Source organism: Lytechinus variegatus, chromosome 11, assembly GCF_018143015.1.
Source record: "Lytechinus variegatus isolate NC3 chromosome 11, Lvar_3.0, whole genome shotgun sequence".
Taxonomy (NCBI): Eukaryota; Metazoa; Echinodermata; class Echinoidea; order Temnopleuroida; family Toxopneustidae; genus Lytechinus; species Lytechinus variegatus.
The window spans coordinates 15,611,240-15,624,718 of record NC_054750.1 but is presented as its reverse complement, the minus strand read 5'-3'; the positions used below and the strand labels follow the sequence as shown (position 1 = coordinate 15,624,718).

General features: G+C 37.9%; 2 protein-coding genes across 3 annotated transcripts in view; one reads left to right on the top strand and one right to left on the bottom strand.

Moving 5' to 3' along the window:
• Positions 1–3,062: 3,062 nt before the first annotated feature.
• LOC121423420 lies at positions 3,063–8,983 on the bottom strand. The gene is made up of 6 exons (XM_041618752.1): positions 8,846–8,983; positions 6,924–7,915; positions 6,457–6,580; positions 5,784–5,899; positions 4,599–4,719; positions 3,063–3,274 (listed from the first exon to the last, which is right to left on the bottom strand). Exons 1-6 carry the CDS (start codon positions 8,935–8,937, stop codon positions 3,187–3,189), a joined length of 1,533 nt encoding a protein of 510 aa, XP_041474686.1. The 5' UTR covers positions 8,938–8,983; the 3' UTR covers positions 3,063–3,186.
• Positions 8,984–9,388: 405 nt separating this feature from the next.
• LOC121424445 (proteasome adapter and scaffold protein ECM29-like) overlaps positions 9,389–13,479 on the top strand; it is a 59,681-nt gene continuing 55,590 nt past the window's right edge. For both annotated transcript variants that reach the window (XM_041620134.1, XM_041620133.1), the window contains exon 1: positions 9,389–9,474. In XM_041620134.1, the coding sequence (XP_041476068.1) occupies positions 9,450–9,474 (25 nt within the window). In that variant the 5' untranslated portion in view covers positions 9,389–9,449. The remainder of the gene's footprint in view (positions 9,475–13,479) is intronic.

Sequence of the window (13,479 nt, the reverse complement as noted above, 5' to 3'; positions counted from 1 at the left end):
CAATGTTGAATACAACCATACAAGTTTCATTTCTTTTACTGTCTACAAACCATTTATTTGCTTTCGAAACATTAATTTTTGCTTGAAAATTGTTTTTTTGCTTACCAATATGAAATCTCTGATGCCATCTCATGTGAACAGAGCTATGTTTGTATGCATTTGTACAAATAAAAATCTCATTATTTTCATTTTGTCCATATTAGAAATAAAATTGAAAGGTAAGTAAATATTCTACCCCAAATTCTTTATGTCTTGTCAAGACCATATCTTTTTACAATACAGGCTGATGAGAAATGCATTAAATCTCAGTACTGAGGCTCACAGATTTAAGTGCTACTAAACCAAATGATTGGCTGGTTACTGATAAGATTGCATGAAATTTTTATAGATGTAGGTGTATCTTGTAGCATGTTTTAAGTATCTGAATGGTAGAATGGTAGATCACATAATCATGACAGGAATTTGAATAATGTTGAAACTCTCAAGGAATTCTGAAAATTGTTTCCTTTGGTAAAGTGTTTTGTAAATTAAATGACATGGATGATAAAAAGATCCAATGAAATGCAATCACTCTCTCAACTTCTTCCGTAAAACATTTAATTTTTGGTTGAAATATGACATGTCAAAGTTGAAATGCTGGTGGTCTGTACAGTGATAATTTTCAGAATACCAAGTTGAGATAATATAGAGAGCTATGTGTATTATCCTAGGGAGATAAGACAAGATGAAATGGAATTCAACTGCAGGGTACATTCCTCAGCATTCCTTGATAGGAAACTTGTCAAAATTCTGTTCTGCATCATTTCACAAGAATCCCCGTATAGAAGAGCTGTGTATCTTTTTGGAGCAGCTTACCCGCATTTCCCATTGAGTGTTTCCTGTGATGAAATGTGAGAATGGGTAATTTAAAGCTGATTCCTGTGGTGCAGGAAAGACTGGTCTCTGACTTTTCACAAGGTATCTTAGAAGTGACGACTAATTAAATTTGACTAAATCAAGTACATGTATTAACTATTAACTTATGAGAAAACCACCCATAATGATTTACCATCCTGTCTGCAATTGCTGAAAGACTTTAGAACATCTAAAAACAAGGAAAATCATTTCCTCTCAGTTGACTGAACTATAAGCTTTATGAAAAAAGGGGAAATGTTGAAAAAGAGAAAATGGTCCTGCGTAATGCTTCTGTAGAAAGTATCTTTTTCTTAAATTATACATTTTTGAGAATTTGTATAAAATGTATATTTCTACATGTCAACGACAATAAACTACATTGAAAATGTACAAATCTATTTGCATTCTCTCTTTTTGCAGTCTCGGATACCTTTACTACATGGTTAACATGCCTGGTAAGGTCAACCCAGAGGCCCGTATTCTGAAGTCGGGTTTAACTCAGACCATGGTCTGACTCTGTGCTAAAATTATGGGAAGCCAAAAGCGTCAAATTTTTTAAAAAGTATTTGTCTTATATTTACTGTGCTCTTTACCGAGTCTTCAATGGGGAAGACGATCATTTAATTATACTTCCTAGACAATTATAAATGATTTGAGAGTCAAATAAGCTGAAATATGATATCTCTATTGTTAGTGATTTATGTAACAATTGGCTATCCATACTTAAACCACAACTTTAAACCCGAGTTTAAGTTAAACCCGACTTCAGAATACTGGCCGGAGTGTTTCACAAAACTCCTCATGTGTTATACACTACATAAACATGTTTTTGCTGCTTAGTCAGACTCAATCATCTTTTTTACATAAGCTGAAGTTTGAATATTGTCTTCTTGAGTAAAACACTTGTTCTAACAAGCATTTGAATACTCATTTAATTACTTGTCAAAATTTGATGAGAGTGTATATAGGAAATTCACTCCCATTTTGTTACTCCATGGAAAATTTTTTGTATCTCATTTGTTGCAAGAACTTCTATCGGTTATTCATGAAGTGATGATACCTACAAATGGCCCCGCATTTGGCATTGTTCTTTGGGATTCTTACCCATTGTCATGTAGTGATTGTATAAATCACTACAAACATATAGTCTAGACAGTATAATGTATAAACCACCTTCTCAGAACCATCCCTTTCATGTCCTTACCCCCTTCTCGGAACCCTTATTCATTAATTTAATCCAAGCCAAAACAATCCTTGTTGTTCATACTTTCAAACAACCCCTAATCAGAGAACAAAGAACTGCCTTCCCCTTCCCAATAATTGATTGATTAATTAATAATTTGACTTATATTGCGCCAAATCCACTCTGTAGAGTGCTCAAGGCGCTTTTTAGGAAATTATAAAAGAAATTAAGAAGAATTGAAGAGAATTTTTTTTTTTTAAGGTAATGTTTGAAAGTTTCAGATGTCAAGCACTGTTTGATGTTTTCAGGGAGGCTATTCCATAACTTAGAGGATGAGTAAACAAATGATCTTTCCCTCCAGGTTTTGGAAACTTTGGGGGTAACAAGAGAATTAGAAAAGGAGGAACATTAGGATCTTGTGTCTTTTGTCCTTCACCAAAACCCAATTATATAATGGGTGCACACCCAAGGGTGGAAGGTGAGAAAAGTTGAGATCGTCACATCTAGAGTTAATAGATCTACATCTACATTGCTATATTTTTTACAACTCTACATGTAATACTGCTCGAGATTGATTCTTGATTAAATTGTACTTGGAACAATCCTGTGTCATCACTGATGCTCGCAATCTGAATTGAACGATCCCAACATCACACCATGGCTTTTGCCCATTGCATCGCAGGTATTCACATTGCATCTTCCCAGCAGCTCTCTTAAAGTCCATTGATTTTTGTGTATGTCAAAATGGAAGGATTAAGAGTAGAAAAATGCCAAGGGGATGCATGTCTTCTGCTTAAAGACGTAGCATGGAAACTTAAAGGTACCTTATAATGTCCACACAATCATGGAGGAATTTACTATATTATAGAGACAGCTATTGCAAGCTATATACTGAAATATTTCCATCTGATCAGCTGAGACTCGTCCCCCAAAGTCACAATGCTTCATGAAATTTCCTCCTCTGTTGTAGAATTTCATAAAGGTGATGAACCACTCCGTAATTGCCAGTCTTGTCCTGAATTTAAGTCCTATATTAATGAATCATTTAATAAACTTATCCACATCTAGTGGCCTTGATCACAACTTGGAAATTCATCTCACTTGTCTGTTCAGTAGACGAGTGTAAAATAAGAAGAAAGTAGCTCCTCTCCACATTGAATCTCTCTGATAGACACAAGGGCAACAGTTCTCACACTTCTGTAAAGAAAGATAAGAAATTGGAAGTATAATGTCAGCTTCTAAAAATGTGGAGAAAATTTTTCTGAACTCAAGTGACATAATTCCAGGGGTAAACACTTCCTTCTGATTTTTTTGTTTATTTGTTTATTAGATTAAACAACCTTGAGCCAAATTTTGTTTATTCTTTTATAAATTTGATGGCAATTTTTGGAGAATGTTCTTTTTTGCACTCCAAAAGGAAATGCAGTGGGTTTGTGACCTTGGCCATCTGTCCTTCAGGGCCCTGTTGCAAGAAAAGGTACTATTATGGTAACTTTGCCATCCAATGGTAACTACCATGGTAATGATGCTCAACAGCCAATCACAATCAAGGATTCTGTTTCTGTTTATGGTAACTCCCGTAGGAACTCGGCAGGACAGCATTTTGCTGGTAAACGCCAAGCTGGTATATAACCAATTACCTAGGAAACATTTTGCGTCTAGGTTAATCAGTCAATAGTGGCTGACGTTATAGACAACAGATATCACTCTCGGGGCCTTTTTATTAAAGTGGAGAAAATGGCAGAGTTGTGGTTCGAACTCACAACCTCGCGATTATGAGTCCAATGCTGTAACCACTGGACCACACGACCCCAGACTTGGACATTCCATGCAAATAACCACTGCATAGCAAAGTTACCATGATGGTAAGAATAGGTAACATTTTATATGCAACAGGGCCCAGAAGGAGAGATGGCCAAGGCCACATACCCACTGCATCTGTCACTGTGCCTGAACACATTCAAAGTTGAAAATTCCAAGGTCTAAGTCAACCCATAACTGCACAAAAAAATGGTGGGTGTTTCATAAAGCTGTTCGTAAGTTACGTTTGACCGGTGACCCTTTCTTGTAGTACATGATATATCCCTATGTAGCTGACGTAGCATTTAAGAACATGTTCCAGTTGTACGTAAAGTCATGCTTAACTTAAACAGCTTTATGAAAAACCCACCAGGTCTCAAGGGCATATGAACTACCAAGTCCAACCCATGATTTTTTTTTCTCTCTCTCTGTCTGATATTTCTCTCTTGTTCTTTTCTATCCTCTCTCTGTAAAAATCATTGATAACCTTTCCCAGGAATTAGACTTCCTTCTGTTGTACAAATACTATATGAATTACTTGTACATTTATTCATCTGCAAATTTGAATTACAATCTGAGTTAATTGTGTGCTAAAATCATAGGTTTAGGTGGTTATTGTAATGATTTAATATCAAAGTTAGAGTTTAAAGTAACATCTAAGTACAGACATGAAGAACATTACTATGATTTTGGCCGAAAAAAAATCAAGAAAAATACTAACCTTCCAGCATTGCCAATATCCGGTAAAGTACTGAAGAAAGCATTGGGGATGTATTTCCTTAGTTTAATTGGAAAATCCAAAGGCACATCAAACTCTTGGTAGCACACATTAGCAGGAAATCCTAAAAGCACACACATGACCAAAGGTAATAGTGGAAAAAGGCTGCATGAGACTATGTTAAATTTGCCATTTTTGTCAAATAATTCAAGAAACATGGGTTTGAGAAATGTTTGATTCAGAATTTGATTGTAATCAAGCAATAGACCAGGGGAGCGTTTCATGAAGGACTTTTATCCGACAAGTCCTATTTTATCCGACAGTTACCATAGTAACAGTGCTTTTTAGCCAATCACAAGGAAAGTAGTTAGATCTGACAACTTGTCAGACAAAAATGTTGATGAAATGCTCCCCAGTTCATAGTTACTTCAGGGACAATTTTGGCCAAATGACCTTTCATTTCGTTCATTAAGATAGGCAGATTTCAAAGAAAGAAATTATGTATGCATGCCTTACATAGCAGGATGAAGAAATTGAATAGACCAGGTGATGAGAATAGCACATCAAAGAACACTCTATGAAGGTATTTGTTGCATTTTTACTTTGAAAGCATATTAGAGGATGTTGTACAATGTACTTGGCAAACTGTGAAATATACCAGTCATTCATGGACCCATTGTTTTTTGTGGATGTGAATGAAAAACACAATTCAAAATATATGAATAATCAAGACATCGAAGTTGGTGCTTATCTCTTTGAATTTTAAACCACAATGTCACTTTAATAGTACAAATGACCTTCCTCTGTTCATGCGCAAAATCTTCTGATCATGCACTATGAATTGGCTTTTTTCTTTGGGGGGGGGCATAAAAACAAATTTCTTTAAAATGCAAACTAGAGCTCCCATGCTAAAATGCTGGGTGTACTTCATTAACCTTTTACTGGTTGGAGAATGGGGAAGTTTGGAATGAGGCAATGCCGAGGATACAGATGCTGTACAGCGATTTGAACACAAAACCTCTGATCACTCGTGCTCTGTATGGCATGTGTAAGCGCTCTTCAGATGCATGTAATCGTAAAGATAAAAAATACAGTCAGACCCCAATCAACACAATGCTTGGCACTTTAAAGGTCAAATTAAATTAATCAAAAATACTTTGAGGGCACTGTAGTAGCTGCAATAAATACCTTTGTGCTGATTGTTGACATATTGTCCCACAGCCATAGGGTTCAAAGGGCAAGAGGTCAGCCAGGAAAGGTCACTCAACATGTAAGGTCCAAGTCTGTCTCTACGGGCACACGATCTGTCAGTATGATTGAAATCCAAGGCACTAGGAGGTTATATGTCATACAGGCTTTAACAGCATCACCATCAACATACACACAAAATAATGAAAAAAAATATTTTTTCCACATTGGGCAGATAAGCTAAATAACGCACTTTGAAAAATCCAAGAAAAGGGTAATGATCAAAAGTAGAACAAAGCTAAAAAAATGTAATTATTTTGAAAAAGGTATATGCTGTCATGTAATAAAAGTCAGGGATATTGGCAGAGATTTAAACCTTCACTGACAGGGATTGCACACTCCCTGTCTATGGTGCAAGTCAAGTTTGTTACAAAACTAGGAAAAATAACTGTTATCAAGTGGCATACTTTTCATTGTAAATTATAATGGGGGGAGCTTTAAGAGAGGAAAACAGATTATTTGCCTAATCATCAAGAGTTTATATTCATTCAATTAACCCACTTACTAAACTCTCTACTTCCAACTGACTCTGTAAGCTTCAGTCCGCATCCAGATCAGAAGTTACTAAGGTGACTCTGACTGTTCTGAACAATAATAAAAAGTTTATTCATACCTGTAGATCATTTTGGAAAGTTTCTTGTCATTTCCATCAATGTGAATTCCATCGAGGCAGCGGAAGACAAAAGGATTAGCAATGGACTGAAAAAGAATTGGTTCAGCTGGATAGTAGATAGTACCTATATCGGGCAAAAGAAAAGGAGTGACCTATACGTTTGAATTTTACATTGCATTCACATAATATGATATACAAAATAAGACTGATAAAAAATAAACTGAAGTACCTCTACATTCATTCATTCATCATTAATGGAAAAAATATAAAATGCAAAGAAATATACATTTATTTGTATTACATAAATCTAAGAATCATTTCATAATTTGAAAGAATTACTATTATTTTGAATGCAAAAGATCAAAAACCATTATGAGCAATTTTCTTGATATTGGAGATGACTTCAACTGTTTGAATTTGACTTGGGCAAGATTGTTTATATCACACTCTTAAAATTCAAAATTTACCTGGATACATTGCTACGACCGCTCCTTTTGGAACCACTCCCTTGGTGACATAGACCCCGACACCTCCGCCATCAATCTGACTTTGGCGACGCCCAACTGCGTAACCAAGAGTCTGGTGCATTACAATTGCTCCTGGGTCAAGGATTTCCTCCAAATTCTTATCTTGGTTGCTTAGCTTGTCCTGTCCAAGATGTGAACTTGTACTCTGCTGATGACTGTGAGTGGATATGGGGTTGGATTTCTGTCTCATCAGCGATCTAGAGTTAGGGCTGTGACCATTATGGCATTGGAGGTGGTGATTGTGGTTGTAGTGGCAGTGATGGTGCTGAGGATGAAAAGGATGCCGAGTTACAGATAATAGATCGTGATGAGAAGTAACGTTCTGCTGGTTACTGCAAATAAATTTCAGTAAACAGTTCCCATGTTGTGCATTAATATTCATCAGACTTCTTAATAATTCAGGATAACTAAATAAAGCCTTATTCACTAGTCTTCTGAAATCACCATCCATGGAGCCGAATCCAAAAAATTCTTTGGAACCACAGGTCCATTTCAGCATTAGTTGTTGTGGCAACGTCTCTTTACAATATTTATTTGGGTAGGTATTTGAAAACCTATTAAGACCTTGTCTTTCTCTTCCTCTTAATTTATATTTCCATTTCTTCTGATTCTGATTTTGATAGAACCATTTAAACATGTTGGAGTTCTTGTGAAATGGTGATAGTGCAGTTGTGCTTTGACAATCTTGAAGTTGGTTGTCATGGTGATTACATTTGGTGCTTGCATCATCTTGGTATGACCTTGCTTCTTCATTGACCTTTGACCTATCTATTTTGCAGTTCTCCGTCTCTAGTACATGAGCATTGTTTTCTCTCCTGTCTTGATTTTGGAGGTCATCGTCCAAAGCATAAAATAACTTCTTGTAGGTTTCCTCCACTTCCTCATCTGAAATGATTCTGTCTTGGTCCACATTTTTCACTGAACGCACAGTCCTGGAAATTCAATAATAGATGGTAAGCTCTGTTATCATCATCACCATAACCAAAATGATGATGATGATGATCATCATCATCAACATCTCCCTACCACCATAATCATCACCATCACCACTATACTACTACCATCACCACCACCTTCACCATCATCATCATCATCCTATTCCTCCTCAACATCATCATCAACATCATCAGCAGCACCGTACCACCATCATAATCATCACCACTACCACCACCACCATCCTCTTCATCATATCATCATCCTCCTCCTCCTCAACATCACCATCATCAGCAGCACCGTTCCACCATCATCATCCTCCTCCCCCACATCATCATCATCATCAGTTCATCATCAGTTCATCATCTCATCATCATCATCAGTTCTTCATCATCATCATCCTCACCATCAGACATCAGTTCATCATCATCATCAGTTCATCATCGATCATCATCCTCAGTTCATCATCATCACCATCATCAGACATCAGTTCATCATCATCATCATCATCATCATCCTCCTCAATATCCTCATCATCATCATCCTCATTATCATCGTCATCATCATCATCATCATAAGACATCAGTTCATGCATCATCAGACATCAGTTCATGCATCATCAGACATCAGTTCATCATCATCACCACTCTCATCATCAATCATCACATCACCATATCATTATCATCATCACCATTTCCATTATACGAGAATACTATAAAATTTATCATGATCATGAGGTCCTGGTTTACAAAATCATTCAGTGGACTAGCTGGTTTCATGCAAACTCCAGGAAGCCTTGACGCAAACCTCAGCATATGGGACTACAGTCGTTAGTCTAGACTAGTCTAGGCTAGGCCAATTGCCAATAGAATTATCAAGAATTATATTCCATACAGATACGTTAATATTCGTAAAAAATATACAAATACCTCTCTTTTAGATTCAGTGCAACCCATGGTACGAATCTGTACCGATAACTTCGCCATTTAGATGAAACATTTCTTAAAAACTTCGACATCATCACCAAAATGCATGATTTCGTAACATATTTGAAAAGCAGACGACATTTTTATGTAGTCTCTGTACCAGCAGTTTTAAATAATTTCTGCCTAAATTCTAATGTTGAAGATTACTTTTCGGGGTAAATTTGGTTCTAATATTACTTCAAACAATCTATATCGACTCTTTTTTTTTAATTTTCGAAATGATTTGGAAACGTTTCTTTTTTATATCAAGATGTCAATTAGAAATGAAATGACATCCATTTCGCTTCCAATTTGATATAATTAGAATATACAAATAAATAAAAATATTTTACAAAATAATTTCATATTTTAGTTACAAAAATAAGACATATTAATTAATAATTATTTTTGAATTATTATTAATATTTTATTTTGAAGAAAAATAGACAATTTTTCCCCTGATAATTGAAATCAGTTTATAGTTTTAACATCTTCACTCCGATATAAGCTAAAAAGGCGTATATCATCTGCTAATTTCCGTCTTACTGCAAGTCACGTTTGTGTATGAATGATGGCTGCGCAAGACGAATTGGGTAAGTCAATCGAACAAAAAAAATGAGGCTAAAAATATAAATGAATTATATTTTCATCATGCTCTCATTTTATTAGAAGTAGGAAATAGAATAAGAATGACAGGAAATATAGTAAGTTCGTATAAAGTGATTGTGAGAGGGTTTTTTGTTGTGGTTTGGTGTGGCGTGAGTGCAGTGCCAGGCATTGGCAGTGGCAGTGGGCAGACTGCAGTGGCAGTGGGCAGAGCTCAGAGTCAGTGTGCAGTCGCAGTCTCCTCCCGATGTCGGCGATGCGGCACAGTGGCAGTGCCACAGACTGCAGTGCTGCACAAGTTTGGGCCAAAGATTGAAATCAATTATGGTGGTGTGACCTAAATTCGCGTGTTACCTAAATAATTTTGACACACGGTTGAATACCTCTTCCTCTTTATCTACATGTAATTAATATCTTGAAAAAAACACAGAAAAAGCGACCCCAACCCAAGGCCAAATTACATAAACAAGCCACAAGGACAGTCTCAATTTCTTCTTCTTCTTCTTCCAGTAGTGTGCATAAACCTCCACGGAGTATCGTCGCACAACAGTTGGTTGTCTATCGGCTAATTAAACGTGTTGCTCGTAGCAAAGCTCGATGAAAATAAGTCCAAAAACGAACGCATATACACTATATACAAATTGTTCTCATATTTTGAGTTAGTTTAAGACGACATCTCTGACTCGTGTCTTGAAGATGTCGATCGATGGTGAGATGACCACATTTTCAGGTAGACCGTTCCACAAACGGATGGTGTTTGGGAAGAACGTATCCTTCAGTAGTGATGTGCGTGATCGTGGGATTAGAAATCTCTTGCTGTGGCCTCTGGTTGGAGTGTTGAGCGGTACCAACTGGTCATGCTGGTCGTCGGGGATGTCAATCAGATGGTTGGTGATTCGGTACATCATAGTAAGCTTTGACACTGCTCTACGATGTTGCAGGGTCTTCCACTGAAGCGCATCAATCATGGTTGTGACGCTACATCGTCTTGAGTAATTGTTCATCACATAGCGAGCTGCACTCCGTTGCACAGATTCTGCCTTGGAAATGGCTTTGCTGGTGTGGGGATCCCACACACAACTTGCGTACTCCACGATAGGCCGAACAAGTGTGTTGTAACAGGCAGCTTTGGTTTCCTTGGAGCATGACTTACCGGGCAAGTTTCTCCTTAAGAAGCCAAGTGTCTTCATTCCCTTTTTGGTAATGTTGTCAATGTGTCTGTCAAAGGAGAGATCACTCGAAATCTCAACGCCCAAGTACTTGGCAGATTCAACAGGCTTTAGTTCAGTTCCATGGACTGTATATGTATGGCTATGTCGGTCTTTTTTTTTTTTCCGTTTGGAGACATGAAGAACCTGGCATTTCCCGGGATGAAATTCCATTAGCCATTTCCTTTCCCATTCTTGTAGTGCATTTAGATCTTGTTGCAGCTGAACTGCATCATCATGGCTGTTGATGGCCCTATACACCATGGTATCGTCGGCAAAGAGCTTGACATTGGTGCCATCGGAGACACAGTTGGGAAGGTCGTTGATGTAGACCAGGAAAAGGAGCGGCCCAAGTACACTGCCCTGGGGTACACCTGAGGTTACTGGTGCAATGTCGGAACTTTCCCCGTCAATTACTACACTCTGAGTACGGCCATGAAGGAAATTTCTGATCCATGTCAAGAGGCTGCCGGAGAGACCGTAGTACTCTAGCTTACGTAAAAGATGAGGATGGGGCACCTTGTCAAAAGCCTTGGCAAAGTCAAGCAGAATCACATCAGTCTGGACACATGCGTCGATGTTGCGAGCAAGGTCGTCCACGGTTAGGATCAGCTGGGACTCACAAGATCTTGCCTTCCTGAAGCCATGTTGCACATCAGTGAGAATCTTATGAACATCAAAATGGCCCATTATGGTGCTGTGGATGATATGCTCTAGGATCTTACAGCATATGATGGTCAAAGAGATCGGGCGGTAGTTGGATGGTAAACTCTTGTCCCCTTTCTTATAGATGGGTGTTACATTAGCAGATTTCCATGCCTCTGGTAGAATGCCAGTGTCAATTGATGCTTGGTAAAGAGTGGCAAGAACGGGACCAAGAATATCTGCGAGTTCTTTCAGAAGTCGGGGAGGAATGTTGTCGGGTCCAGATGCTTTGTGTGGGTTTAGTTTCTTAAGGAGTTTGATTATTCCATTTGAAGTGACGTCAATGTGCGATAGGCGGGGGTACGGACTAGGACCAAGGTTGGGGATGGGCTCCCTGTCCTCGTCAACGTTGTTGAAGACATTTATCAAGACATGATTTGTCTTGGTTTATGAGGATATCCTTGTTTTCTGGGACAATCCCAATTTTTGGACCAGCGGCTCTACTGCCTATGCCATGGTAATTTTCTGTAAAAAAATAAGTTAAGTTAAACTTAAAGGTCTCAAATTGTGAAAATATTGGCAAAACATTGGCAAATTTGTTTACCTTTTGCGTCCGCTCCGAGAAAATCTGAACTTTTCGACAAGCATCAAGAAATCGCCAGTTTGCAAGTAGATGTCTCCAAAGAGTCCAAATAACATTAACAGTAGGCCTAACTAAAAGTTAGAGGCGCACGTAGCTACTGAAGTAAAACTTGATTGAATGAGTGAGTGGAGTGTGTTAGCGGTGATGGCACGAGACAGACAGATACAAATGACCGAGTGGTTGGTTAATGACAGGTTCTACACTGACAAGGATTATTACTCACGAATCACGAATGGGTTACTTCGACGGTACAAGACAGTGACAACAACTAATACTCACCTGACACTTGCACTGACGATGCCACACGGTAGATAACAGACAACAGGAACAGATATTCTAGACTTCTAATTAATACAGGTTGACCACGGCGCCGAGTGGGGAGCTTCTGGGATGTCCTCACTCGATGGCGTCTCGGGGTCTTCTCTCTATCATGTCTCCACGGTGTCTGCTCTCGATCTACTCTGGAACTCTTCTCAGCATGCACCAGCTTGTGTACGTGCTGTGCAACGCACACACGTACGTAGCAGGCGTAGGAGCATATAAAGGCTCCTCCAATCAGGAGTGCTCCTCGCCTACACACAGCACACACACGGACTTAATACATACATTGTACATAGCAGGCGTAGGAGCATATAAAGGCTTCTCCAATCAGGAGTGCTCCTCGCCTACACACTGCACACACGGACTTAATACATACATGAGCATAGATCAATACATAGACTTATACTTATACACATATTAATACATATAGGGTACTGCATGTACATGGCCCAATTACTACATTCCTCCCGGTTCCATCAGATTGCGACATATATTGTGCAATCTCAATAGATATAAACAGATATGAAGGAACCTGACAGAAGAATGTAATATATGCCTATATGATTAAAACTGATTAAATACATGACACCAATAAAATACCTCAGATACCGTACATAAAAAGTGTGATCTGAGCTGGACATAGAATTATTCAATAACAATCGTTCATTTAGAAAAAGATTGCTGGTCCAGCAAAAATAAATATATCATTACTGGAGAACAGCAAATATATACTTCCACGGAGGAACAAGAACAAGTAAATGGTAAGTATTCATCTGGCCAGGCGGGCACAGTCTGGTCTATGTATTGACATAAAGAATATCTTCTTATTTCTTGTAAGTCTGAAAGAAGATGTTCAGCCTCGCCAGCAATTTACAAAAAAGATTCTTTTAAGTTGACTATTACGGTAGTCTGTTCTTTGTACATTTGGCTGGAGCTCTGTTACCAATTAATATAGGCCTGTACAATGTGACCTTTACAAATATGATATATGATGTATGTTTGAGCTCTTGAAAACATATAATGTAATGATAATTCAACCAGATCTGTTGCAAATAAATATAACAACCTGGACTTGACATACATACATAGTATTTTCCCTTGAGAAAAAAACTACTACTATTTCAACATCCTGTATGACAATATTTCCAGGGTTGTTAATAAAGCCTTTGCAAACA